General features: G+C 37.6%; 1 protein-coding gene across 8 annotated transcripts in view; it reads left to right on the top strand.

The window, feature by feature from the left end:
* BRWD1 (bromodomain and WD repeat domain containing 1) overlaps positions 1-24,995 on the top strand; it is a 128,684-nt gene that overhangs the window by 42,358 nt on the left and 61,331 nt on the right. For 7 of the 8 annotated variants that reach the window (XM_009427702.4, XM_016938540.3, XM_001170924.6 and 4 more), the window contains 8 exons: positions 1,502-1,652; positions 1,902-2,036; positions 6,919-7,047; positions 7,253-7,478; positions 13,288-13,473; positions 16,065-16,248; positions 21,001-21,094; positions 24,025-24,156. In XM_009427702.4, coding sequence (XP_009425977.3) covers positions 1,502-1,652; positions 1,902-2,036; positions 6,919-7,047; positions 7,253-7,478; positions 13,288-13,473; positions 16,065-16,248; positions 21,001-21,094; positions 24,025-24,156 — 1,237 coding nt within the window. The remainder of the gene's footprint in view (positions 1-1,501; positions 1,653-1,901; positions 2,037-6,918; positions 7,048-7,252; positions 7,479-13,287; positions 13,474-16,064; positions 16,249-21,000; positions 21,095-24,024; positions 24,157-24,995) is intronic. The other variant, XM_016938541.3, reaches the window with a different exon arrangement.

Genomic DNA, 24,995 nt, shown 5'->3' with positions numbered 1-24,995 from the left:
TCCTTCCTCAGCCTCCCAAGTAGCTGGGATTACAGGAGCCTGTCACTACGCCCAGCTAATTTTTGTATTTTTTATAGAGGCATGATTTCATCCTGTTGGCCAGGTTGGTCTGGAACTCCTGACCTCACGTGATCTGCCCACCTTGGCCTCTCAAAAGTGCTGGGATTATAGGTGTGAGCTACCATGCCCAGCCTTTGTTAATTAAAACATGTTAGATGCTTGTAATATCTTTTTTTTTTTTTTTTTGAGACGGAGTCTTGCTCTGTTGCCCAGGCTGGAGTGCAGTGGTGCGATCTTGGCTCACTGTAAGTTCCGCCTCCTGGGTTCATGCTATCCTCCCGCCTCAGCCTCCCGAGTAGTAGGGACTACAGGTGCCCACCACCACGCCTGGCTAATTTTGCTTTTTTTTGTATTTTTAGTAGAGATGAGGTTTCACCGTGTTAGCCAGGATGGTCTCAATCTCCTGACCTTGTTATCCGCCTGCCTCGGCCTCTCAAAATGCTGGGATTACAGGTGTGAGCCACCGTGCCCGGCCGATGCTTGTAATTTCTTAAAACGTATTCTATTATTTCAGAACCATTAGGCCTTCCCTACCCCACTGTTGACTACTGTAATGCAGAGACCCTTTGCATATCACTTTTTTATTTTTTGAGAACGTAGTCTTGCTCTGTCACCCAGGCTGGAGTGCAATGGTGCGGTCTTGGTTCACTGCAGACTCTGTCTCCCAGGTTCCAATGATTCTCCTGCCTCAGCCTTCTGAGTAGCTGGGAATACAGGTGTGTGCCACCACACCCGGCTAATTTTGTATTTTTAGTAGAGATGGGGTTTCACCATGTTGGCCAGGCTAGTCTCAAACTGCTGACCTCGTGATCTGCCTGCCTCGGTCTCCCAAGATGCTGGGATTACAGGCGTGAGCCACCGTGTCTGGCCCTCCATAACACTTTTATAAAGGATGAAAAACATTCCAGGCAGGTGTATCCAAGACCGTTCTTGCCAAGGGGCCTGTAGGAGTAGACTGTAGGAAAGTTGTATAAAGAGATGAGAATAGTCCCATTTACAGTTCAGATTGAACATCTGTGTGTCAGTTATTTTTCTAAACATTGGGGATATGAATATGAATTACCTTATTTTTGTGTTCCTAAAATTTTTTTGTCTTCTATGGAGAGAAACAGTTGAAAGTAAGTGTTAGCAATAGGTTTGTATTCAGAAGAAGGAAATAATAGGAAAGAAGTAGGGAGAAAAAGCATTGCTTTCATAAGCAGTAATGGTGTCCTAAAATCTGCCCTTATTCAGTCTCTGTACTGTTTCTAAATTATCCCTCCCTTCTTCAGGTTTTGCCCTCACCTGTTTCTAGATAATCTGTTCTGGGTCAGCTGTGATGAACTCACTGTAGGGTTGATAAGATAGGCACATGGGTTGGATTTCTTTATTTTTGTATTGATGAGAGATTGTATACATTGTATAGCCAGCCATCTATACATGTTGTGTATTTTTTTGTTAGGGACTTATCTTCCGAAGAGGAAAGGTTTATGAAACCTAAAGTAACAATGATAGCTTGGAATCAAAATGATAGCATTGTTGTCACAGCTGTGAATGATCATGTCCTCAAAGTGTGGAATTCTTACACTGGACAACTGCTTCATAACTTAATGGTAGGTAATTTCTGGTACAATGTAACAAATGAGATTTTTTGAAATATGATTGTAATTCTGAAGCTATAAAAATAATATACTGAACAAGTTGTTTCTCTCATGTAAACTATGAAATGATTAGAAATTTTTATAATTATAAATTATTGTCTAATACATTTTTAAAAGTATATGCTGTAACAGTATGTATTTTTAAATTTTCAATTTGTAACTTGTAAACCCTCCTTAATGTTATGACTTTGTTAAATAAAGGGACATGCTGATGAAGTATTTGTTCTGGAGACGCATCCCTTTGATTCCAGAATTATGTTATCTGCAGGACACGATGGCAGCATATTTATATGGGATATTACAAAAGGTACCAAGATGAAACATTATTTTAATATGGTAAGTGAAGTGAGATGTACCTTGATACATGCTTGAATTTGTTTGGAGTATTTGGGTTATGCGGCTTAGCCAGAAATTGATCTGCTTGTTTTGGCAGTTTGTTTTTACAAATCAGCATATTCAAAGCCTGCTAAATATTAGACAGCTACATGTATATACGTACATACATGAAACTCTCTGTATGACTGATTTATATGAGGGAGACATTTTTAAGTTACCTGTTGAGCATTTTATGTGCCTGTGTGTTTAAACTGGTAAAAGTATGGCAATTATAAAAACTTTTTCACTACTTGAATTTATTGAAATATTCGATAACAAATTGAAATATTTGATAACAAATAGAAATATAAAAATAGTAATAAAATAAAATGACATTATTAATATTCAATATTAACCAAATATTACAATATTTGATTACTCCAATTTCAGTAACCTTGGGCTGGGTATGGTGGCTCTGAACTCCTAACACTTTGGGAGGCTGAGACAGGAGGATTGCTTGAGCCCAGGAATTCAAGTCCAGCCTGGGCAATGTAGTGAGACACTCTCTTAAAAAAAAAAAATCCCAAGATGGTTGATATAGAGATCAAACATCATTAGGTTTTCCCGGCCTTTTTTCTTTCTGTACAGGTGTATTCTTAAAAAAAAAAAATTTTTTTTTTTTTGCATATGTATATTCTAGAACCAAATGAGGATCCTACTGTATCTTTTTAGAATTTCTCCACATAATCATAATTATAGTTACTAATCAGCAAATTTAACATTTATAAGATAGCATTATCTAGTCAGGTCTGTAGTAACATCTTTTTAGATATATTTTGCTCCGTGGACCAGAATCCAGTTCAAGCTCATGCGTTGTGTTTAAGTGGTTGTATCTTTCTAGGTTTCTTTTTTTTCTTTTCTTTTTTTTTTCTTTTTGAGACAGAGTCTCGCTCTGTCGCCCAGGCTGGAGTGCAGTGGCGCAATCTCAACTCACTGCAAGCTCCGCCTCCCGGGTTCACGCCATTCTCCTGCCTCAGCCTCCCAAGTAACTGGGACTACAGGCACCCGCCACCAAACCTGGCTAATTTTTTTGTATTTTTTAGTAGAGACGGGGTTTCACCGTGTTAGCCAGGATGGTCTCCATCTCCTGACCTCATGATCCGTCTGCCTTGGCCTCCCAAAGTGTTGGGATTACAGGCGTGAGCCACTGTGCCCGGCCTCTAGTTTTCTTTAATTGTCACCAGCTCCTCTCAGCCTTTTTTCTTTTTCCTCTTTCTTGGCCTTTAACTTTTGTTGAATATTAGCAAGTATTGTTACAGAGTGTCCTCAGTTTTGTCTGATATTTTTTCATGATTAGATTGTTATAGTTTTTTAAATGAAATAAAACATAAATGATATTGTGTCCTTCATGAATCATATTAGGAGGCACATGATATTTATTTGTCCCCTTACTATGGTGATAATTTTTTTTTTTTTTTTTGGTGATGGAGTTTCTCTCTTGTTGCCCAGGCTGGAGTTCAATGGCACAATCTGGGGTCGCTGCAACCTCCGCCTCCTGGGTTTAAGTGATTCTGCTGCCTCAGCCTCCCGAGTAGCTGGGATTTACAGGCACCTGCCATCACATCCAGCTAATTTTTTGTATTTTTAGTAGAGATGGGGTTTCACCATCTTGGCCAGGCTGGTCTTGAACTCCTGACTTCAAGTGATCACCCGCCTCGGCCTCCCAATATAATTATTAAACTAATTTTTTTAGTAGCGCTTTTGAGACTAATCTGAATATCCTGTTTCTCATTAAATTTTTACCCACAAGTATTGGATCCATTGAAGATTTTCCAATGGCATTATTCCTTCCATATTTATTAGTTGGCATCTTTGCACACAGTGGTATTTTTTTTTCCTCCTCCAACTTCTAAGTTCAGGGGCTACCTGCTGTGTGCAGGATGTGCAGGTTGATTACATGGGTAAATGTGCTTGCACATAGTTTTGTAATCTTATTTCATGTAAAACCTTTTTTTTTGAAATTTTTATTTTTAAAGAATTTACAGATGTATTTTTGAGTATAAATTCAGCCTGTCTGAGAAGAAAGTTAACTTTTACACAATTAATTTCTATTGTTGAATACTTAAGTGGTTTCTAAAATATGTATGACAATAACACTTTGAATAGCCTTGTACATGATTATTTCCCTAAGATAAATTCTGAAGGAATTATTGTGTAAAAGGGTTTTAACACTGTTAAGGCTTTATATGTTTGAGACATTTTGTGAATTTACTCTTCAGTTTATACTGTTACAATTCAAAGTGCGATTTTTTTTTTGTTTTGTTTGAGACAGAGTCTCTCTCTGTCGCCCAGGCTGGAGTGCAGTGGTGTGGTCTCGGCTCAGTGCAAGCTCCGCCTCCCAGGTTCCCGCCATTCTCCCGCCTCGGCCTCTCAAGTAGCTGGGATTACACGCGCCTGTCACCACGCCTGGCTAATTTTATTTTTGTGTTTTTAGTAGAGACGGGGTTTCACCATGTTAGCCAGGATGGTCTCGATCTCCTGACCTTGTGATCCGCCCGCCTCGGCCTCCCAAAGTGCTGGGATTAGAGGCTTGAGCCACTGTACCTGGCCTGTGTGATGTATTTTAGAGGCAGTGTAGTAGCATCCTATTGATGCTGATGCATTCTTAGACCTTTGATTCTCAGGTTCTTAGACCTTTGATTCTCAGGTTCTTAGACCTTTGATTAAATGCATTCTAAAACATTTTAAATAGTATGATCAAAGTACAAATAGACAATTAGGCATCTCTGAAAGCTGCGTTTCTATGTATTCAAATTATTGGAAAAAACTAAACATTCTTGGACAATTTTTCTGTCGTTTTAAAATCCGTGGGATACATCCATTACCTTAACTATCCTTTCAAACTCAGTAATAATATTACATCCTGAATTTAACTCCTCAACACAAAAAACTACATTAATTTAGGCTTTAAGCAGAATATAAGCGGAAAAACTCTATGCCAAAGAATAATCTGAAAAAACATTTCACGTGGGCAACGATGATCTTATTTCCAGTTGCATAGCCAAAATTGGCCTTGTTTACTGACATTTCCTTAGTGCTCAGCTAAGAGGCTCATAATTCCTAATTCTAGATAGACTAAATAGGGTTGTCAGTTATTAATAGCAACAATATTTCATGAATACATAATAAACTTTAATGTGACATTTTTCTCCAGACACAGTTGCAGGTTGCGTTTTGTCAGGAATCATTGTATAGGACGCTTCCAGTTACAAGTGAAACCCCAAGTCCTCCTTGCTCTGCTTAGATAGGTCTGCCCACTTGAGAAAACTTTCATCTCAGCAAGTATTTATAGAAAAGCTTTTGGTGCTGTTAAGTCCACATGTATGATGGGCAGAGTTGCTGCCACCATCTTCAGCTTTCCAGCTTTGAGATTTTGCCACTCCCTCCCCACTGGCATCTGCTTTAACCATGACTGAAGGTCCCAGGCCAGGGATGCAAAATGGTACATATATGCAGGTTGTGCTGTGGCACAGGTGGCTCCTAGAAGGACCATGTGGGTGAAACCATGTTCTTATGTTTTAATGATCAGTTGGAGGAAAAAAATATATATAATATATATACACACACAATTTTTTCCTTTTTATGTTAAGAGAATATGAATTAATATGCACATCTTATTCAGCAATCCTCTGAATATCCGAGTAACTTTATTTTTTCCATGTTTGCTAATTGTCATCCTTTTCATGTGCAGCAATAGTGAAGTATCACTATTCAAGCAGTGACTTACTTGGGCGTGGACGTGAGTTTGTTCTGGCAGTTACTGAGTAGATGTCTCATTTCTCCAACACTGAACGCATAACATTTAGTTACTGGAAAGTTAAAGGTGCAGACAACAAATATGCATAGCTCTACACTGTAGAGTTAACCAAATAACTAACTTAACTATAAATTGATGATATTAAACTAATATAGTTAACAGTTTAAAAGGAAGAATAAAACAGTATAAAAGTAATCTATTTAAGGTTACACTCATGATAGACTTAGAGCATCCTTTCTGAAATCTCTGTTAAGGTAGTTGTGGCTGCAGACTTTTTCATATATATGCTTGAGACCTGGCAGCATTGCCAAATTTTGCATGGTGCTTAGTCATCTTAGTAATGAGCTGAAGTAGAGCCCACCTTAAAATCTAGAAAAGTGTTCATTTTAGTTCATGAATACCAAATTTGGTTAATCTTTAATCATTTATCTTGTAGCTTATTATCCTTTTATTATATACTAAGACAAAAATTTATGAAATTGTTTATAAGAAGTAAAAGAAGCCTTCACTTTGGATTGGGTTGTTAGCCTTCATTGGAGCACTTGGAGAACTAATGCTTAGAAGAACTTTGAAGACTTTTTTCTGGGCTAGTTGTATCCAAAATCAATTTTATTTTTTGGGAATAGTGATTGATGTATATGCTTAATGAAACATTTGTTTTTATTTTTATTTTACAGAGTCTCACTCTGTCACCCAGGCTTGAGTGCAGTGGAGTACAGTGGTGCAGTCTTGGCTCACTGCAACCCCTGCCTCCCCGGTTCAAACGATTCTCGTGTCTCAGCTTCCTGAGTAGCTGGGACTACAGACGCACACTGCCACGCCCGGCTAATTTTTTGTATTTTTAGTAGAGACAGGGTTTCACCATGTTGCCCAGGGTGGTCTTGAACTCCTGTGCTCAGGCAGTCCACCTGCTTCCACCTCATAAAGTGCTAGGATTACAGGTATGAGCCACCATGCCTGGCTGAAACTTTTTTTTTTTTTTTTCAGAAGGGATATATTGTCACAGGTTATCCACATTAAAAAAGTTTACATAGCAAATCACTTGCATAGAATTGGTCCTAACTTTTTTCCTTTTGTGTTTCCTAGATTGAAGGACAAGGACATGGAGCTGTGTTTGACTGTAAGTTTTCACAGGATGGACAGCATTTTGCCTGTACAGATTCTCATGGGCACCTTCTGATATTTGGTTTTGGATGCAGCAAACCATATGAAAAGGTCATTTTTAATACTTTGTTGTAGCATGCAAGTAATAGTTATGAGCTGTGTTTTGGAAATAAGTAGTTATGAGCTATGTTTTGGAAACAGTTTAGCTGAGTGATTTGATTTCCTTGTTTTTCTAGTTTTAATTAACTGTTTAATATTTGTTTCCTTTAAAATGCGTGAACCTTAAAATGTCATCCTGTGAACTTCATTTTTCTAGATTCCTGATCAGATGTTCTTCCATACTGACTATCGACCACTTATTAGAGATTCTAATAATTATGTCTTAGATGAGCAAACTCAGCAGGCTCCTCATCTTATGCCTCCACCATTCTTGGTAGATGTAGATGGAAATCCTCATCCAACCAAGTATCAGAGATTAGTACCAGGCCGAGAAAATTCTGCAGATGAACATTTGATTCCACAGCTGGGCTATGTGGCAACAAGTAAGTGCAGTCTTTTTTTTTTTTTTTAAAGTTGTACTCAAATATTTTAAAGTATAATATAAATAATTTCCTTACCTTTAGATCCCCAATTATTAATATTTTGCAATATTTGTTTTATTATTATTTTTTCTGTGTATTGTTTTGAACCATTTAACTTCTGGACCTCATGTACCATTTACCTCTAAATAAGAACGACATTCTCTTACATAACTATAGACACTTATGACAATTAGGACGTTTTACACTCAGATAATACTATTATCAAATCTATAGTGTGTAACCAAAAATTTCCAGTTATTCTAGTAATGTTCGTTTATAGCTTTTAAAATTCTCCCAATTTTTATTTGGGACCACATACGAAATACGAAAGTTAGTTGTCATAGTTCCTTAATTTCCTGTAATCTGGAGCAGGTTGTCAGTTTTTGACTTTCATGATATTGATGTATTTGAAGATTACAGGTCAGGAATTTTGTAGAAGGCCTCAATCTGGGTTTGTCTACTTCTTGATTAGGTTCCAGTTATGCATTTTTGACAGAATACAACATAAATGATGTTCTAGTCTTAATAGAGCATCCTGTCAGGATGCTTATGATTGTGGTTTGTCTAATTACTGGTAATGTCGTTTTTGAACACTATAAACTTAGTATTTTTCTCTTTGTAATTAATAGTTATTTGTGGGGAGATATGTCAATAACCTGTTCATTGTCAAAGTTTACCCTCAAGTTTTAGGACCCATTGATGAGTTTTGCCTGAATCGGTTGTTACTGTGAATACTCCAAAGTGGTTATTTTCTAACTTCATCATTGTTCTGTCATTGCATCATATGTATCATTGCTCCCTCATTGCATCATATGTATCATTGCATATGACTGTCTATTGCTCACCCCTTTATTTATTGATGAGGCTTATTAAGTTTTAGTATGGGCTTCTGGGTGTGGCTAGTGGGTTGTATTACTCACGTAATCCTTAGGTTTGACTCTCAGAGCCTTTTGAAGCTGTCCTTTCCCAAGTCCTTACACTTTTTCAGTCACTTTTTTCCTTTTCTGGATGTAGGATGTTCCAGGTTTGTCTTGTACTTTTCTCTGTCGTAGACAAGTGCAAAGTTCTTTTTTGTGTTAATAGCAGGGCAGTGTTTCTCTACAGATGTTAAAGAAAAAATGCTATTTTGTTTGTTTGGATGAGGATTTACTGAAACTAAATCACCAGCTATATATAAAGTTAAAACCTAATGTAGATTACTATATGGTTGCTATTTCAAATGTTATTTTTTATTACTTTTATTGAAGTGTACTTTATATACAAAATTCACCAATTTTAAGTGTACAATTCAAGTGTATGTGTGTTTATTTTTTGAGACAGGGTCTTACTCGTTTGCCCAGGCTGGAGTGCAGTGGTGCGATCTTGGCTGACTGCAGGAGGGTCAAGTGATCCTCCTACCTCAGCCTCCTGAGTAGCTGGGACTTGTAGGCGTGTGCTAACACACCTGGCTAATTTTTGTATTTTTAGTAGAGATGGGGTTTTGCCATGTTGCCCAGGCTGTCAAGTATGTTTTGACAGATGTTAAATAATAAGTAACTACCACCACAATCAAGATACAAACCATTTATACTGCCCCCAAAAGTCCCCACGACCTGTTTGGAGTCAGTCCTCTCCTTTCTCCCAGTCCCTTGTAATCAGTGTTACATTTTCTGTCACTTTAATTTTGTACTTTAAGAGGGTTTTATATACAAAGTGTAATCTTTTTGAGACGGAGTCTTGCTCCGTCAGCAGACTGGAGTGCAGTGGCATGATCTTGGCTCACTGCAACCTCCGCCACCCGGGTTCAAGTGGTTTTCCTGCCTCAGCCTCCTGAGTAGCTGGGACTACAGGTGTGTGCCACCACACCCAACTAATTTTTGTATTTTTAGGAGAGATGGGGTTTCACCATGTTGGCCAGGATGGTCTCGATCTCTTGACCTCATGATCCGCCTGCCTCGGCCTCCCAAAGTGGTGGGATTACAGGCATGAGGCTCCGCGCTTGGCCACAAAGTGTAATCTTTTGTGTCTGGCTTCTTTGACTTAGTGTGGTGCTTTTGAGATTCATTAGTGTTGTTGCATGTATCAGTAGTTTGTTCCTGTTTATTCACTGGGGCTGATAATACCCCATGGAATAGATGGGTATATTATCATTTGTTTTTGCATTCACTAATGGTTAAAGGCTTGTTTCCATTTTGGGGCTATCATCCAGATTGAAATATCCAGCTGTCACGTGGAATTTGTCATTTCTCTCTTCAGTTTACTCAGTTTTTACTTTATATATTTTAAAGTTCATTCATTAGGTGCATACACATTTTGAATTGCTTGTCTTCTGGATGAAATAATTCTTTTCTCATGAAATGTTTCTCTGTATCTCTGAAAATAATTTTTGTTTTGAAGAGTCTTGTTTCATATTAATAAAGCCAATTCAACTTGTTTTGGATTAGGATTGTCATGGTATATCTTTGTCAGTTCTTCCAGCTGGTCTGTGTCTTTATATATTGAATCTGATAACTTGTCTTTTAATTGGGATTTAAGTATTAAGTACTCTATTAAGTGTAGAGTATTTACACTTAAATGTTCATATGGTATGGGTTTGAACATAGAGTATTCCTATTTGTTTCCTCTATATTCTTTTCATTCTTTGTGCCTTTTTCCTTTTTCTTTTTTTTTTTTCTTCTTTGGGATTGATGATTTTTTTGTGTGTTCCATACGACCTCCACTAATGTCTTACTAGCAATACCTGTTTATTTGTATGTAATGGTTGCTTTAGGGCAGAAATTGTCAATGTGTGGTTTGCAGACCCATAGGTGTATCTGCAACCTTTCATGGAGTCTGCAAGGTCACAGCCATCTTCATAACAATACTGAGATATTTATTTTTTTACAGTGTTGACATTTGTACTGATGGATCATGGGTGGGTAGAAATAAACTTCTGGCACTGTAGCACAAATCTTGGTTGTGGCACCAAAATAGTAGGAGTTATTATATTCTTCACTGCTCTGCACATGAATACATGTCTTTTTACTATTCTAGGTATTAAAACTGGAAGTGTACATAAAGCACTTCTGCTGTGTATTCTTTCTCCTGGGAACTTGAACTATTTTCTGTCCTGTGAGAGCTCTGCAAATTTTTGTGCAACTGCTTTTTTATATTTTCCCCTCGGTAGTGGAGTTCTACCCCATGTGCACACATAACAGTATTTAATTAAAAAAATTTTTTTTGAGACAGAGTCTTGTTCTGTTGCCCAGGCTGGAGTTCACTGGTGTGATCTTGACTTATTGCAACCTTTGCCTCTGGGGTTCAAGCAGTTTCCCTGCCTCAGCTTCCCAAGTAGCTGGGAGTACAGGTGTGCACCACACCAGGCTAATTTTTGTATTTTTAGTACAGATGAAGTTTCACCATGCTGGCCAGTCTGGTCTCGAACTCCTGACCTCGGGTGATCCGCCCACCTCAGCCTCCCAAAGTGCAGGGATTACAGACAGGCGTGAACCACCATGCCCGGCCACGTATCAGTATTTAGTCAAATAATTGATGGGACCTCATTACAGATCTTTGGAGCTTTGTGTGCAGTTCACTCTCCTCTGATTTTCAGTCCTGCGTATTTTAACATTCTTCTTCCAGCAAACTCTCACCTCTGTCTCCTCAACTCAGTTAGATCTGTGGATGCTGTTTGGGTTCTCTCTTTTGTTCTGTAACCTGGAGACTACCTCCAGACAGTAATCTGGAGCAATCAGAGGGTTTGTCTCCATTGTTGCCCTTCTCTCAGGGATCACAGTCTTGTGCTGCCTGTTATCCAGTGTCTGAAAGCTTTTGTTTTACATATATTTTTTCCAGTATTGTAGTTGTTTATGGCAGAAGGACACTTCCTGCGGCAGTTAAGTTTTCATGGGTAGAACCCTCCTTCAATATTTCAGTATCGATTGTATTATTCCATAGAGACAGTTAACATTCTGATATTTGAGAAGTTAACAGTTAAGTGTTCTGTGCTATGAAGGAAAAGTTAGGCTGAGTGCAGTGGCTCACGCTTGTAATCTTAGCACTTTGGGAGGCTGAGGCAGGCAGGCGGATTGCTTGAGCTCAGGAGTTCAAGACCAGCCTGGGCAATATAGCAAGAGTTCAAGACCAGCCTGGGCAATATAGCAAGACCTTGTCTCTACCAAAAAGAAAAAAAGAAAAGTTATATAGACTTAGGTTATTTTGGCTTATGCCGATTAGAAATCTTCTTTGCCGTTTTCCCTTTGGTATCATGTTGTAATCTTAGGAATTTTGTGTTATAAGCAATTCTAACTAAAATCTTCTTATCTTTTTAGATTAAGCCTCTATGTACTGCCTTTTCAACTCATTTTTTGAGACTGATAAAATTTTTAAAGACAAAGTTAATATGAGATATAACATTTAGCTCTTTTAAGTTCTTCTTTGGTTTCCATAGCAAAACAAAGACATTATCAGTGATATGCAAGGGAGTCTTACTCAGGTAGCAGGATGGAAATGTCCTCCCTTGCCCATCCCATAATACTATATGAGGTTTTACAGTTTCTCTATCTGTCTTTATGGTGGCAAGTTATATCTTTGCATTCCTTTTGATTATCACCTTATTAATCTCCTTTATTTTTAATTTTATTTATTTTTTTGAGACACAGTTTGACTCTGTCACCCAGGCTAGAGTGCAGTGGCATAATCTTGGCTCACTGCAACCTTCGCCTCCTGGGTTCAGGCAATTCTGTAGACTCAGCCTCCCGAGTAGCTGTGACTACAGGCGTGCGCCACCAGGCCCGGCTAATTTTTTTTTGTATTTTCAGTAGAGACTGGTCTCGAACTCTTGACCTCAAGTGATCTACCTGCCTTGGCCTCCAAAAGTGCTGGGATTACAGATGTGAGCCACCACGCCCCGGCTGTGATCCCAGCACTTTGGGAGGTCGAGGTGGGTGGATCATGAGGTCAGAAGATTGAGACCATCCTGGCTAACATGGTGAAACCCTGTCTCTACTGAAAAAAAAAAAAAATACAAAAAATTAGCCGGGCATGGTGGTGGGCACCTGTAGTCCCAGCTAGTCGGGAGGCCGAGGCAGGAGAATGGCCTGAACCCAGGAGGCAGAGCTTGCAGTAAGCCAAGATCACGCCACTGCACTCCAGCCTGGGCAACAAAAGTGAGACTCCGTCTCAGAAAAACTCTGTACTTGAAGTAAGAATTATGGGTACTAGCTATGTTAAAAACATATCTAAGAGAGTAATTTGAGATTAGTCGGAGAGGCTTGTGTAATTACCACCATCAATTGCACTGTTCTCCGAGGACTCTTGGGGCAGAAGGAGAGCTAAAGTCTTGTTGAAGGCTTAAAAAAGGTCTTACCTCCCTTTTTTCCCCTTTCTTAAGACATAGAGAAGAAATTAAATCTCAGGGATTTTCTCCACATTGGAAATGACCCATAGTTGCTCTGTTCCCGTTAGAGACTGGGGAATAAGATTTTAGTGAAATATATCGAGTATGGTGAGAAGCATTAGTGTGAAACAGCGTAATAAAGTTTTACAGAAATGTTTCCATGCTTCCACTTGCAGGAATTTCAGAGGCTGCTTTCAGGTTTTTGTAGTATTTAGTCCTCTACAGGAAGACTTTTGTTGGCTTTGAATCTTTTCTCTGACTTCTTGGTGAATATGTAGAGTATCTTTTTAAACTGGTTATTTTTCAAAAATGGGAAATTCTGACCATTGTTAATGTATTTTAATTTGTACCCTAACGAAATTTTTTTTGTTTTCTGCTTTTATATGATTATATATTAAATAATTGAATTTGTAGGTGATGGAGAGGTGATTGAACAAATTATAAGCCTGCAAACCAATGATAATGATGAACGCAGCCCAGAATCGAGTATTCTTGATGGAATGATAAGACAGTTGCAGCAGCAGCAAGATCAGAGAATGGGAGCAGATCAGGATACTATTCCAAGAGGACTTTCAAATGGTGAAGAAACACCCCGGAGAGGTAATAAATAATGATAAATGTTTTACCTGAATATGGCTGCATTGAAATTAAAGAGTAAACGAAGTCTTTGTCAGGTACATGTAATGTGAGAAACTTAAGTAAACAATGTATTTTTACAACTTAATTAGTAGTCTGAAGGTAGCTTCATGAGGTGTAAGATAATGTAGTAACAAATGGGTCTTTGAATTTCAAGTACTGCTGAAGCCTTTTGTACTCTAAAAATATAGTATTTACAAAATTGTATTAAATAGCGAATAACAGATTGGTTTTTAAAATAAAACCATAGTTCTAGCTTTTCTTTGCTTTAACATTGGTAATTTTTGAAAAACTGTATTGGGTAGAGTATGATTTTTCTTACTGAATCAGAAAGTTTGAAAACTTAGTGAGTTTTCAGTGTTGAGTCCTTAAAAGTACAGTGTAGAAGTAAATACATAACAATCACCAGTCTCCCCTCAGTTAGTTCCACTATTTACTTTGTTTCTAGTCCAATATGATTAACAAGTTTCATTATTCATTTAAAATAGTACTTTTTTTCTCTTAAACTTACAGCATAAGACTTTGTTTTTTTATTTTGGAAAGAAAGGTTGGAAGAAGGATACAATGAACAGCCATATATTCTTTACCTAGATTCCTTATATTACTATACTTGCTTTTGCTTTTTTTTGTGTATGTGTGCACACACACATTCCTATGTGTTTTTTTTCAGAAGCATTTGAAAGTAAGACTTGTGACACTTGATATCTTAATGCTTCATCCTGTATCATCCAAGAACCAGAGATATTCTCTTACATAACCATAATACAGTGATCACATTCAACAAGCTGAATATGATAATTGTTGATATAGCACTGCTATCTAATTTTGAGTCCTTACTTACTCTTCCCCAGTTGTCCCCATAACTAACTGTCCTTCCTCATGGCCTTTTTTAAAAAAAAAAAATTTAGGATTTAATAAGCCCTGCTCATTACATTTTAGGATTATGTCTTTTAATCCAGAAAAGTTTCCTCAGAGCACTGGTACTTTGGAAAGATTCAGGCCTGTTGTTTTCACAAGATTTCTCTCAATTTGGATTTGTCTAATTATTTCCTCATAATTGGGTTCAGGTTAAGCATTTAGACAGGAATACTGAATAGTTGATGCTCTGTCCTCAGTCTGTCATGGCAAGAGGCACAAGATATATAAACGCATTCTTCTGGCACCTACTGTATTGCCTTAACAATATATTCTAGAAATCGTATCAGTTCACAGAATTCTTCATCCTTTTTTTTTTTTTTTAATAGCTTCATACTCCTCCTCTGTGTGGAGTAATTAACCTTTGTAATCTCTTTATGGGCATTTAGGTTGTTTCTTATGCTTTGCTGTTATAAGTGATGTGATAAATAACTTCATGCATGTTTTCAGATTGTTGGAGAATAATGCTATGACTTGGGCAGTTAAATTTAGAATTTATATTTCTCAGTTCAAAAATGTTTCTTCAATATATAGTATTTTAATATAAATGCTTGGTTTACTAGCGGGGCATTTAATGCCATTTGAAGTTGGTGAAGCATAGTGTGTTCTCTAATGCACATTGGTACACATGTGATTGGTAAATAGAGTGTGGTACATAGAAGAGTGCAGAAGTTGCATTCACTCGTGGATTTTTCCCTAGGCAAGAAGAGCTGGCACAGCTGGAGTACAGCTCCATAGCCTCCCACAAGAATCAATATCACCCTCAGTTTTTCTGTTGTGTTAGTAGCAGGAGCCCCTTCACCTTCTGTTGTAAGAAAATGAGCACTTTGTCTAGGACTTCCTCCTCAGAGGCTAGTCTCTCTGTGGCTTCCAGCTCATGGGAGGTTGCTCAGCCTCCTATACCCACCTTAACAGCAGCCCCTCAGGCTCAGAGCGTCACTGTTGTCTTCATTGCCTCATCACCCACTTGCCCAGCTTTAGTTTAAGCACGACTGGCATTTACCCACAGCATTTTATTTGTTTGACTTTTTAATAACCATCTTGACAGCTACTTGCCTTGGTGGCTCAGATTATCTCTTGAGAATCATGAGAATCATGATTACTGTTGTAAGAGCTCTTGTAAAACCACTTTGATTTCAGGTATCTGTCTTCGGTGCAAATTTTTCAAAAAGACTTTTTTTAGTATGCAATTTTTAAGAAGGCACAGTTTTTAGGAATGCATATATAATGTAATGTGAAATGTACGTTTTATAATTTCAGAAAGTCTAGTAAAAATTGAAATCGAGGTTTAATAGTTAATGTTTGTTCAGTATTCTACATTTTGATCTTAGTCATGTTAAGATTCTGTCAGGCTGGGTGTAGTGGCTCATGCCTATAATCCCAGCACTTTGGGAAGCCGTGGTTAAGAGGATTGCTTGAGGCCAGGCATTTGCGACTAGCCCGGGCAACATAGCAAGACCTTGTCTGTACAGAAAATAAATTTTAAAAAGATTTTTCTCACAAAGTTTTTTCAGTAGATACTATCTTCTCTTAGTTCTTTATTTTTGGTGCGCATCTTAGGTGAACGTGTGCTTGTTACATGCTAAATGTATATTAGTTTAAAAGTGTATTGGAATCACTTCCCCATCATTTTTTCCTAGGTTTTAGAAGGCTGAGCTTAGACATTCAGTCCCCTCCAAATATTGGTCTACGTCGTAGTGGACAAGTTGAAGGTGTTCGTCAGATGCATCAAAACGCTCCACGCAGTCAGATTGCTACAGAACGTGACCTGCAGGCTTGGAAACGAAGAGTGGTTGTACCAGAGGTACCACTAGGCATATTTAGGTTTGTTTTAGGATATCTATTTATAATGTTTCTATCTGTGAAAATATATTCATATGGTTATTTACACATTCTGTATTCCATTAATTGTGTAAATAATTGTATAAATATATTAGTAATGAGTGGGAATCTTACTATCTTAATTGTGGTAGGAAAATGTCAGAATTATTCTCTAATGTTTTTACTACATTAAAGGTTTTCAGAGCCAGTCTTGCTTCTTTTCTTTTTTTTTTTTTCCGAGACGGAGTTTCGCTCTCGTTGCGCAGGCTGGAGTGCAGTGGCATGATCTCGGCTAACTGCAACCTCCACCTCCCGGGATCAAGCGATTCTCCTGCCTCAGCCTCCTGAGTAGCTGGGCTTACAGGCGCCCGCCACCACGCCCAGCTAATTTTTTATATTTTTAGTAGAGACAGGGTTTCACCATGTTGGCCAGGCTGGTCTCGAACTCCTGACCTCAGGCGCTCCACGCGCCTCAGCCTCCCAGTGTGCTGGGATTACAGGCATGAGCCACCACGCCTGGCTCCGTCTTTTTTTGTCCATACACACACACACCCACTTTTGTCCTTTCAGTATTATTTTGAAAGAAATTCTAGATGTAATATTATTTTTGTCCATAAGCATATAAGTGTGTATTTCTAAAGTTAAGAAATTTTAAAATATATAAAATAATGCTGTTATCACACCTTAAAAAAACCGTACCTTGGTTTCTCAGTATAACCAAATATCCAGGCTGTGTTTAAATTTCCAGTTGTTTCAGGTGTCATAAATGTTTTCGGTTTTTTGCAAGACTGCTTCATAAGTGATAATTCTATCAGAAGGCACACATAAATAGCCTCCTCGGTTTTTGTGATGTTAGCAGCTATCAGTGCTTAATGTCTAGATTCATTAATTTATTAGCTGTTGTATAATCATGATTTTTAACTCTATGAAAACTTCTTCATTTATTATCTTGGACACTTCTAAAAAAGAAATCTAAAAAAAAAACCCAAGTATACTTAGTTTTCAAGTAGCAAAGTTTGTGTAGGAAGGGCAGAGTAGATGCTTGATTATTTTGCTTTATTTCCCCTCAAAATAAAGATTTATTCCTTTTCATTATTCAACAGCGACCAATTTGTATGTGTGTGTGTTTTAATGTATAAATCAAATAGCTGGGGTTTAACTTATTTCTGATATTCTTTATTGATGTTTAAATCATCTCTTTTCTAGCCATGAGGAGCCTCTTTTCAAGGCTCCCTGTCCTTTCAAAATGACTAGTAGTTTTCCATAGCATCCCTACTATGAGACAGGGGAAGATATTATAGTTCATCTTGTAAATTTTTGACCTATATCTGAAATTAAGCAGCCCTATTTTCTTTTAGTAAGAAATGTTATTTCTTTTATTTTTTTGAGACAGAGTTTTGCTCTCGTCCAGGCTGGAGTGCAATGGCACGATCTTGGCTCACTGCAACCTCTGCCTCTGGGTTCAAGTGATTCTCCTGCCTCAGCCTCCCGAGTAGCTGGGACTACAGGCATGCGCCACCACGCCTGGCTAATTTTGTATTTTTAGTAGAGACGGGGTTTCTCCATGTTGGTCAGGCTTGTCTTGAACTCCCGACCTCAGGTGATCTGCCTGCCTCGGCCTCCCAAAGTGCTGGGATTACAGGTGTGAGCCACTATGTCCAGCCTAAGAAATGATATTTTATATTGCTTCTTGGCCTTTTTGCTAAGATCAAGTGTAGAAATGATATTTTGTAATTATAATATGGGCAGTAGTGTCCTTGGTGCTGAGTTGTAATGTACTGATTTGAGTTATTGAAATGGAAGCAGGAAATACTTTTTAGAATGATATCTAAAATGTTTCAGTATTTTCTCATGTTTGTATGTCATAATAGCTTGAAGATAATTTTGTAAATTTATCTTTGTGTTTTTATATGTTTAACCAGAAGAGTTTCAGTGAATGCTGGAGTGTTATTAGATAGTACTTATATATTGTTCTGTGAATTTGGGAAGGACTAGAAAATAGTGAAAAGCAAAATGTGGAATTGTGATGAGAAATATAGAAAATCAATATGTATATAGTATGCTGTAATTAAGTTTTAAATTGTCATCTAAGTCTTATGGTCATCAGAACCAAAAGTGTCATTTTGGGATGCTTTTTCAAAACCAAGGGAAGCAAACAGGTGTCAAGAGAGAAAGACCTGAAAAATTAGTTTCTTAAAACACAAGCATTTATTTTCTTATCCGAAGGAAGACTAGAAATAATCTAAGGCTGGAATAGTGGTTCCACAGTTAATCAGGAACTTAGACTCCTGTGTTTCTCATCCCCATCATGGAGCTTGGCTTCTAGTCCTTTTTTTTTTTTTTTTTTTTTTTTTTTGAGACAGTTTCGCTTTTGTCACCCAGGCTGGAGTGCAGTGGCATGATCTCGGCTCACTGCAGCCTCTCCTCCTGGGCTCAAGCGATTCTCTTGCCTCAGCCTCCAGAGTAGCTGGGATTACAGTCATGGGTCACCACACCCGGCTAAGTTTGTATTTTCAGTAGAGATGGGGTTTCACCATGTTGGCCAGGCTGGTCTCAAACTCCTGTCCTCAGGTGATCCACCTGCCTCGGCCTGCCAAAGTGCTGGGATTACAGGCGTGAGCCACCGCATCCAGCCTTGGCTTCTAGTCTTAAGGTCACCTCATAGTCCAAGATAGCTGCTGAAGCTGTAGCTATTACATATCTGTATTTGTGATGTAGGTTGAAATTTAGAAGAAAAGAAGAAAGATGTTCAGATGTCAAAAAGGGCATTTCTAGTCAAAGGAACTTGCTTTAAGTAGCCATGTGGCATTTCTGCTTATAACTCATTGACCAGAATGTTGTCATTTGACCATAATAAGCTAAGGAGGAGAGTAGGTAACACAGTATCTATTTAGAGCAGCAAAGAACCTGGATAAAAATTGGTATTGTGTTTCTAAGGAAGAAAAGGAGAACGGCAGCTAGCTATCTGCCATAATATAATTTTCACAAAAAAGAACATAGCTCTTTCTAGCATTTTATTCTAAAATAAAGCTCATGTGAAATTTTATAAAGGCGATAATTGATTGAGATGTGGTGATCATTGCCCATGACAACAGTTCCAATAGTGGAAACAAGGGTGAATTTTGCATAACTGTATGTTAGGATATCATTTGATAAGGATGAAGAGTATTTAAAAATTTGTTTTCTGACTATAAAAGTTTGTGTCCATTGTGAAAAATTGGAGTAATAGATATAAAAGCATAAAGGTAAATGACAGCTGTGCAGAGCTATGAGCATATAATGTTGCTTGCCAGTATAAGTAATTCTTTTTGTGCCTAGGATTCAGGCACGTAGTTTGTCTTGATCCAATAACAGTAGAAATTCTATTCATTATAAATTTTTTTTTTTTTTTTTTTGAGACGGAGTTCTGCTTTTGTTGCCCAGGCTGGAGTGTAATGGTGTGATCTTGGCTCACTTCAGCCTCCACCTCCCGGGTTCAAGCGATTCTCCTGCCTCAGCCTCCAGAGTAGCTGGCAAGCCCAGCTAATTTTTTGTATTTTTAGTAGAGACGGGGTTTCATCATGTTGGCCAGGCTGGTCGTGAACTCCTGACCTCAGGTGATCCATACACCTTGGCCTCCTAAAGTGCTGGGATTACAGGTGTGGGCCACTGCGCCCGGCCTTATAAAAATTCTTTTATATACACTCTATGATCTTTGCTAATACCACTTTTCTTAGCTGACCATCTCATTAGGAGTAAAATTGCATGCAGCTGAAAATGATACCTATGTCAAGTGTTCCTTTGTTTTATTGATTGAGAATCAATTGTATGTATTGCTTTATTGTCAAAGGGAAACACACAGATATCAGGTGGGACTTTCATTTGGCTGCAAGCTGAAAATCTCGTTATATGGTTCCTTAAACACACGTAAAGCAGTGAAGTTGACAACCTGTGAAAGGTTGAGTCTGCTTTAGAAATCCCCGCTGGATAAAATAATGTTCTACTGTAATCTTGAGTGTGGGCTGTCTGGCGTACTTAGAGAAAAATGCAGTGTTCTTAAAAATCAGTTTTTATCCTTACAGCATTTACTCTTACACTCTGCTGAGTGTCTAGTTATACCTTGGAGCATGGCCAAGATTTCAGTATAAACCTTTTTCCTTTGAGATGTTAAAGTAAACAAAAACATAAAAGCCACGTGTTTTTAATAATGTTCCAGTTGGAGAAAAGGGACAGTCAGTCTTTTCCAGAGAAGAAAAATGATTTTTAGTACCTTCTTCTTGGTGGCAGGTCCTTTGCTTTGAAATTGGTCACAATAACATAATCTTTTTGTTGTATCATGTGAGTGAAATATAGGTGATTAGAAAAACCAGTAACATTGCTATTCTTGTTTTCTATAAATTATCAAACATAGCTTAAATAAATGTGGAGAAGGCAGACTCTGCTTATTTTTTCTTTAGAGAAAGGAATTGCAATCTTGGAAAATCATGAAGACGTTTTGAAAAGCTATTATGGGAGATTCTGTTTGAATTGGTCCTGATAGTACCAATCAGAAAATGAATGAATATTTTTGCCTCAGATATGAAAAATAGGTTTAACTGCCTCTGAGATTTTATTTATATTCATATAAATTTTTAACATGTTTTAACTTCAGAGATTTTGTGTATTTTTAAAGTACATAAACTTATGATTTATAGAATCACACTGGTTTTTATTCTTTATATCCGTTAGTTATCCATCAGTTCAGTAGTTAATATAACTGGGTATTTAAATTTGTAGGAAGCTGGAAGACTTCCGATTAGAGAAAGGTGAAGAGGAAAGAAATCTTTATATAATAGGAAGAAAAAGAAAGACTCTTCAACTCTCACATAAGGTAACCTAAATTCTGTTTTCTTAGCAAATTAGAAATTAAATTGAAATATAGAGTTTTCTTTTTGATTTATAAAACTATCAGTAACTTTCATCTGAAGTGGAGTATTTCTTGCTTAAGGTTTTCTGTTTGGGATTTAAAATAGTAGACTTAAGGTTATATAGCTGTTAGAAAGGAGTAGTTTGAAAACTTGAGAAAAATTGCCTAGTGCCTAACAGTGGTATTGAGTTCTTAATTTTAGTTACTAAATTATTTGATTCTGAATTGTCATTTGGTTCTTTTTTTTTTTTTTTAAGGGCTCTCAGTTTTCTACTAAAATTCTCATTGTTTTAATTACTTGGAAAGCAGCCATAGCTATTTTAAAAACAGGTCTGGTAATTTCATTTTTTTCAATGTCTTGCTTCCCTGTGGACCATTTTCTATTGCCTGTTGATTTTTCTCCTTTTTTATCATCATATTTTTGTTTCTTTTTTGATTGTTAAATGTTAGAAAAGATTTGAAGCACAGGATGGCTTTATTCCCAGAGAAGATTTACATTGACTTCTGGCAGCCTTCTGGGGCCACTCTCAAGCCTTATTGCCTTATCCGAACAAGAATGGGCCTTAGTTCCTTGGGATTACTGTTCTATCTGTAGTTTACCTACAGGTCTAGGCTGTAGCCTTTTGGGCTAACAGCCAAAGCCTGGGGGGGTCCCCTACATATAGGAGGCCATGAATTGCAAGTTTATTAGCCTAACTCGTGAGTTAGTCTGTGATTTTGCTTACTTGCTAAACCTTCCAGCTTCCTCTTCCAGAATGAAATTCTAGGGTTAAAATATATATATATATCTATGTGTGTGTGTATACACACACACACACACACACACACACCTTCTTTTTTTGATCTTGGTTCTGTGATTCTTCATAACCTTTTAAGGCATAAAGTGCCTTTAAACAGATTTGTTAAAAAATATGTTTTACCAGATTTTCTAGTTTTTCTTAGTGAAAGTTTGGCCCACCTACATGTTAACCTATTATCACTCGTGAAACTCATTAATACGAGTTTTTGCCAAAATCAGTACTGACAAATTAAGGAAAATTCAGTTCATTTTAAGATCATCCAGTGATAATGTTGAAATTCTAAAACTGACCAATGCTCATTAGACAGATGGCCACTCATGTGAAAATTGATTTGTGCATAAATGTAAGGAATATGTGCTCTCATTGGGTAATCTCATCTGCTTTTGTGGTTGGGGAATGGCATGCCTTTTAAAAAAACTAAAACCAATATAGTTACTTTATTTGGCTGATTTTGAATGATTATTCTGTTTTGATAAAAATATATTTAAAACATTCAGAACTGAAAAGCACAGACAACAAATTATGTAAACATTAAAAACCTGAAAATACACATACTTACAGTTAATATTTGAACATTAAAAAGAAAACTTTTAGCTTCAGGGGTATATGTGCAAGTTTGTTATATAGGTAAATTGCGAGTCATAGGGTTTTGGTGTATGGATTATTTTGTTACCCAGATAATAAGCATTGTACTTGATAGGTAGTTTCCCGGTCCTCACCCTTTTTCCACGTTGTGCCCTCAGGTAGGTTCTGATGTCTGTTGTTCCCTTCTGTACTCAATGCTTGGCTCTCACTTGTAAGTTAGAATATGTGGTACTTGGTTTTCTATTCTGATGTTAGTTCACTTGGGATAGTGGCCTCCAGCTTCACCCATGTTGCTGCAAAGGACATGATCTCGTTTTTTTTTATGGCTGGGTAGTATTCCATAGTTCATATATACCATATTTTCTTTATCCAGTCTACCATTGATGGGCATTTAGGCTGATTCCATGTCTTATGCTATTGTGAATAGTGCTGCAGTGAACATAGGTGTATATATGTCGTTATGGTAGAATGAGTTCTTTTCCTTTGGGTATATACCCAGTAATGGGATTATTCGGTGGAATGGTAATTCTGTTTTAAGTTCTTTGAGGGATCGTCAAACTGCTTTCCACAGTGGTTGAATTAAGTTACAGTTTCACTAGCAGTGTATAACCATTCTCTTTTCTCTGCAACTTCACCAGCATCTGCTAGTTTTTGATGCCCTCCACCCCCCAGTTTTTTTTTTTTTTTTTTTTTTTTTTTTGGGAGATAGGGTCTCACTCTTGCCCAGGCTGGAGTGTTGTGGTGCAATCATGGCTCACTCACTGCAGCGTCAACCTCCTGGGCTTGAGTGATCCTCCCCCCTCAGCCTCCCTAGTAGCTGGGACTGTAGCTGTGTACCACCATGCCCAGCTAATTTGTCGTTTTTTGTTTGTTTGTTCTTGTTTTTGTTGTTTTTTAGGGGCAGGTTTCTCCATGTTGCCTGGGTTGGTCTCGAACTCCTGGGCTCAAGTGATCTGCCTGCCTTGTCCTCCCGAAGTGCTGGAATTACAGGTGTGAGCCCCCGCGTCTGGCCTTGACTTTTTAATAATAGCCATTCTGACTAGTGTGAGATGGTATCTCATTGTGGTTTTGATTTGCATTTCTCTAATGATAAGTATGTTGAACATTTTTTCTTTACACCTGTGTATAGAGATAGTGAGACATTCCTTGAGAAGTTGCTTACTGCATCATAATGTACGAATATGTATTTTTCATTTCTGAGATGTATACTTTTAAGGCGACATCCTTTTCAGATTATTGTTATTTTCCCTCATTCGTGGTAAACCAGTTAACTTACAGCATAGTTTGGAAAATGCCCATCTGATGTGCATTTTCTCATGTTTTCTAAGGACCTTAAAAGTAAAATTACTAAGCTTGAGTTAAAACTGTATGGCAAAAATGCTACCTTCTTTTTAAGCCTTTTTTTCTTTTTGCTTTAAATCCTTTTGGAAACTTGACGGAATGCCCATTTTGTTGATATTGTCCTTATTTAGGTGTTGATTTTCATTCGCATGTTTTTCTATGTTTCAGTCGGATTCAGTGGTTTTGGTATCACAGTCTAGACAAAGGACATGTAGGCGTAAATATCCAAATTATGGTAGAAGAAATCGTAGCTGGCGTGAGTTATCTTCTGGAAATGAGTCTTCAAGCTCTGTAAGACATGTGAGTGGAAAACTTTAAAATGTTATAAGATAATCTTAAATGAATTTGGCTTAATTCTTTACTTTGAATGAATATACCCCAAATTTATATGAAAACACAGCATTCTGCAGAGATTAATATGAAATTTCACATTTTGAATGTTAACAAAAACTTTTAATGGCTAAGATAGTCACATACTGTATACTTGTGCAATCCAGTGGTTTTACATGTTGAGCATCCCAACTCAGAATTTTGAAATGCACCAAAATCTGAAACTTTCTGTATATAAACATGATGTTCTAGTGTGCATTTCAGATTTTGGATTTTTGGATTTGGCATGCTCAACCTGTGAGTGCAAATGCAAATTTTCCAAAATCTGAAAAAATACGAAATCTGAAACAATTCTATTCCCAAGCGTTCTGGATAAGGGGTATATAACCTGTAGTATATTGACAGAGTTGGGCCATCGTCACCTCTATTAAATTTTAATACATTTCATCATCCCTAAAAGAAACCCTATTCCCATTTACAGTCACTTGCCAGTCCCTCCCTCTCCCCCAGCCCCTCACAATCACTGATACATTTTCTTTTTCTGCATTTGCCTGTTCTGGACATTTTATATGAATGGGCCCCCCCTTTTTTTTTTTTTTTTTTTTTTTTTTTTTTTTTGAGACAGAGTCTCGTTGTCTTGCCTGGCTGGAGTGCAGTGGCGCGATCTCGGCTCACTGCAACCTCTGCCTCCCGGGTTCAAGCGATTCTTCTGCCTCAGCCTCCCGAGTAGCTGGGGCTACAGGTGAGTGGTGGCCCAGCTAATTTTTGTATTTTTAGTAGAGAAGGGGTTTTCACCATGTTGGCTAGGA

Source organism: Pan troglodytes, chromosome 22, assembly GCF_028858775.2.
Source record: "Pan troglodytes isolate AG18354 chromosome 22, NHGRI_mPanTro3-v2.0_pri, whole genome shotgun sequence".
Taxonomy (NCBI): Eukaryota; Metazoa; Chordata; class Mammalia; order Primates; family Hominidae; genus Pan; species Pan troglodytes.
The sequence above is the reverse complement of the archived record's forward strand: the minus strand, read 5'-3'. Positions and strand labels throughout refer to the sequence as shown.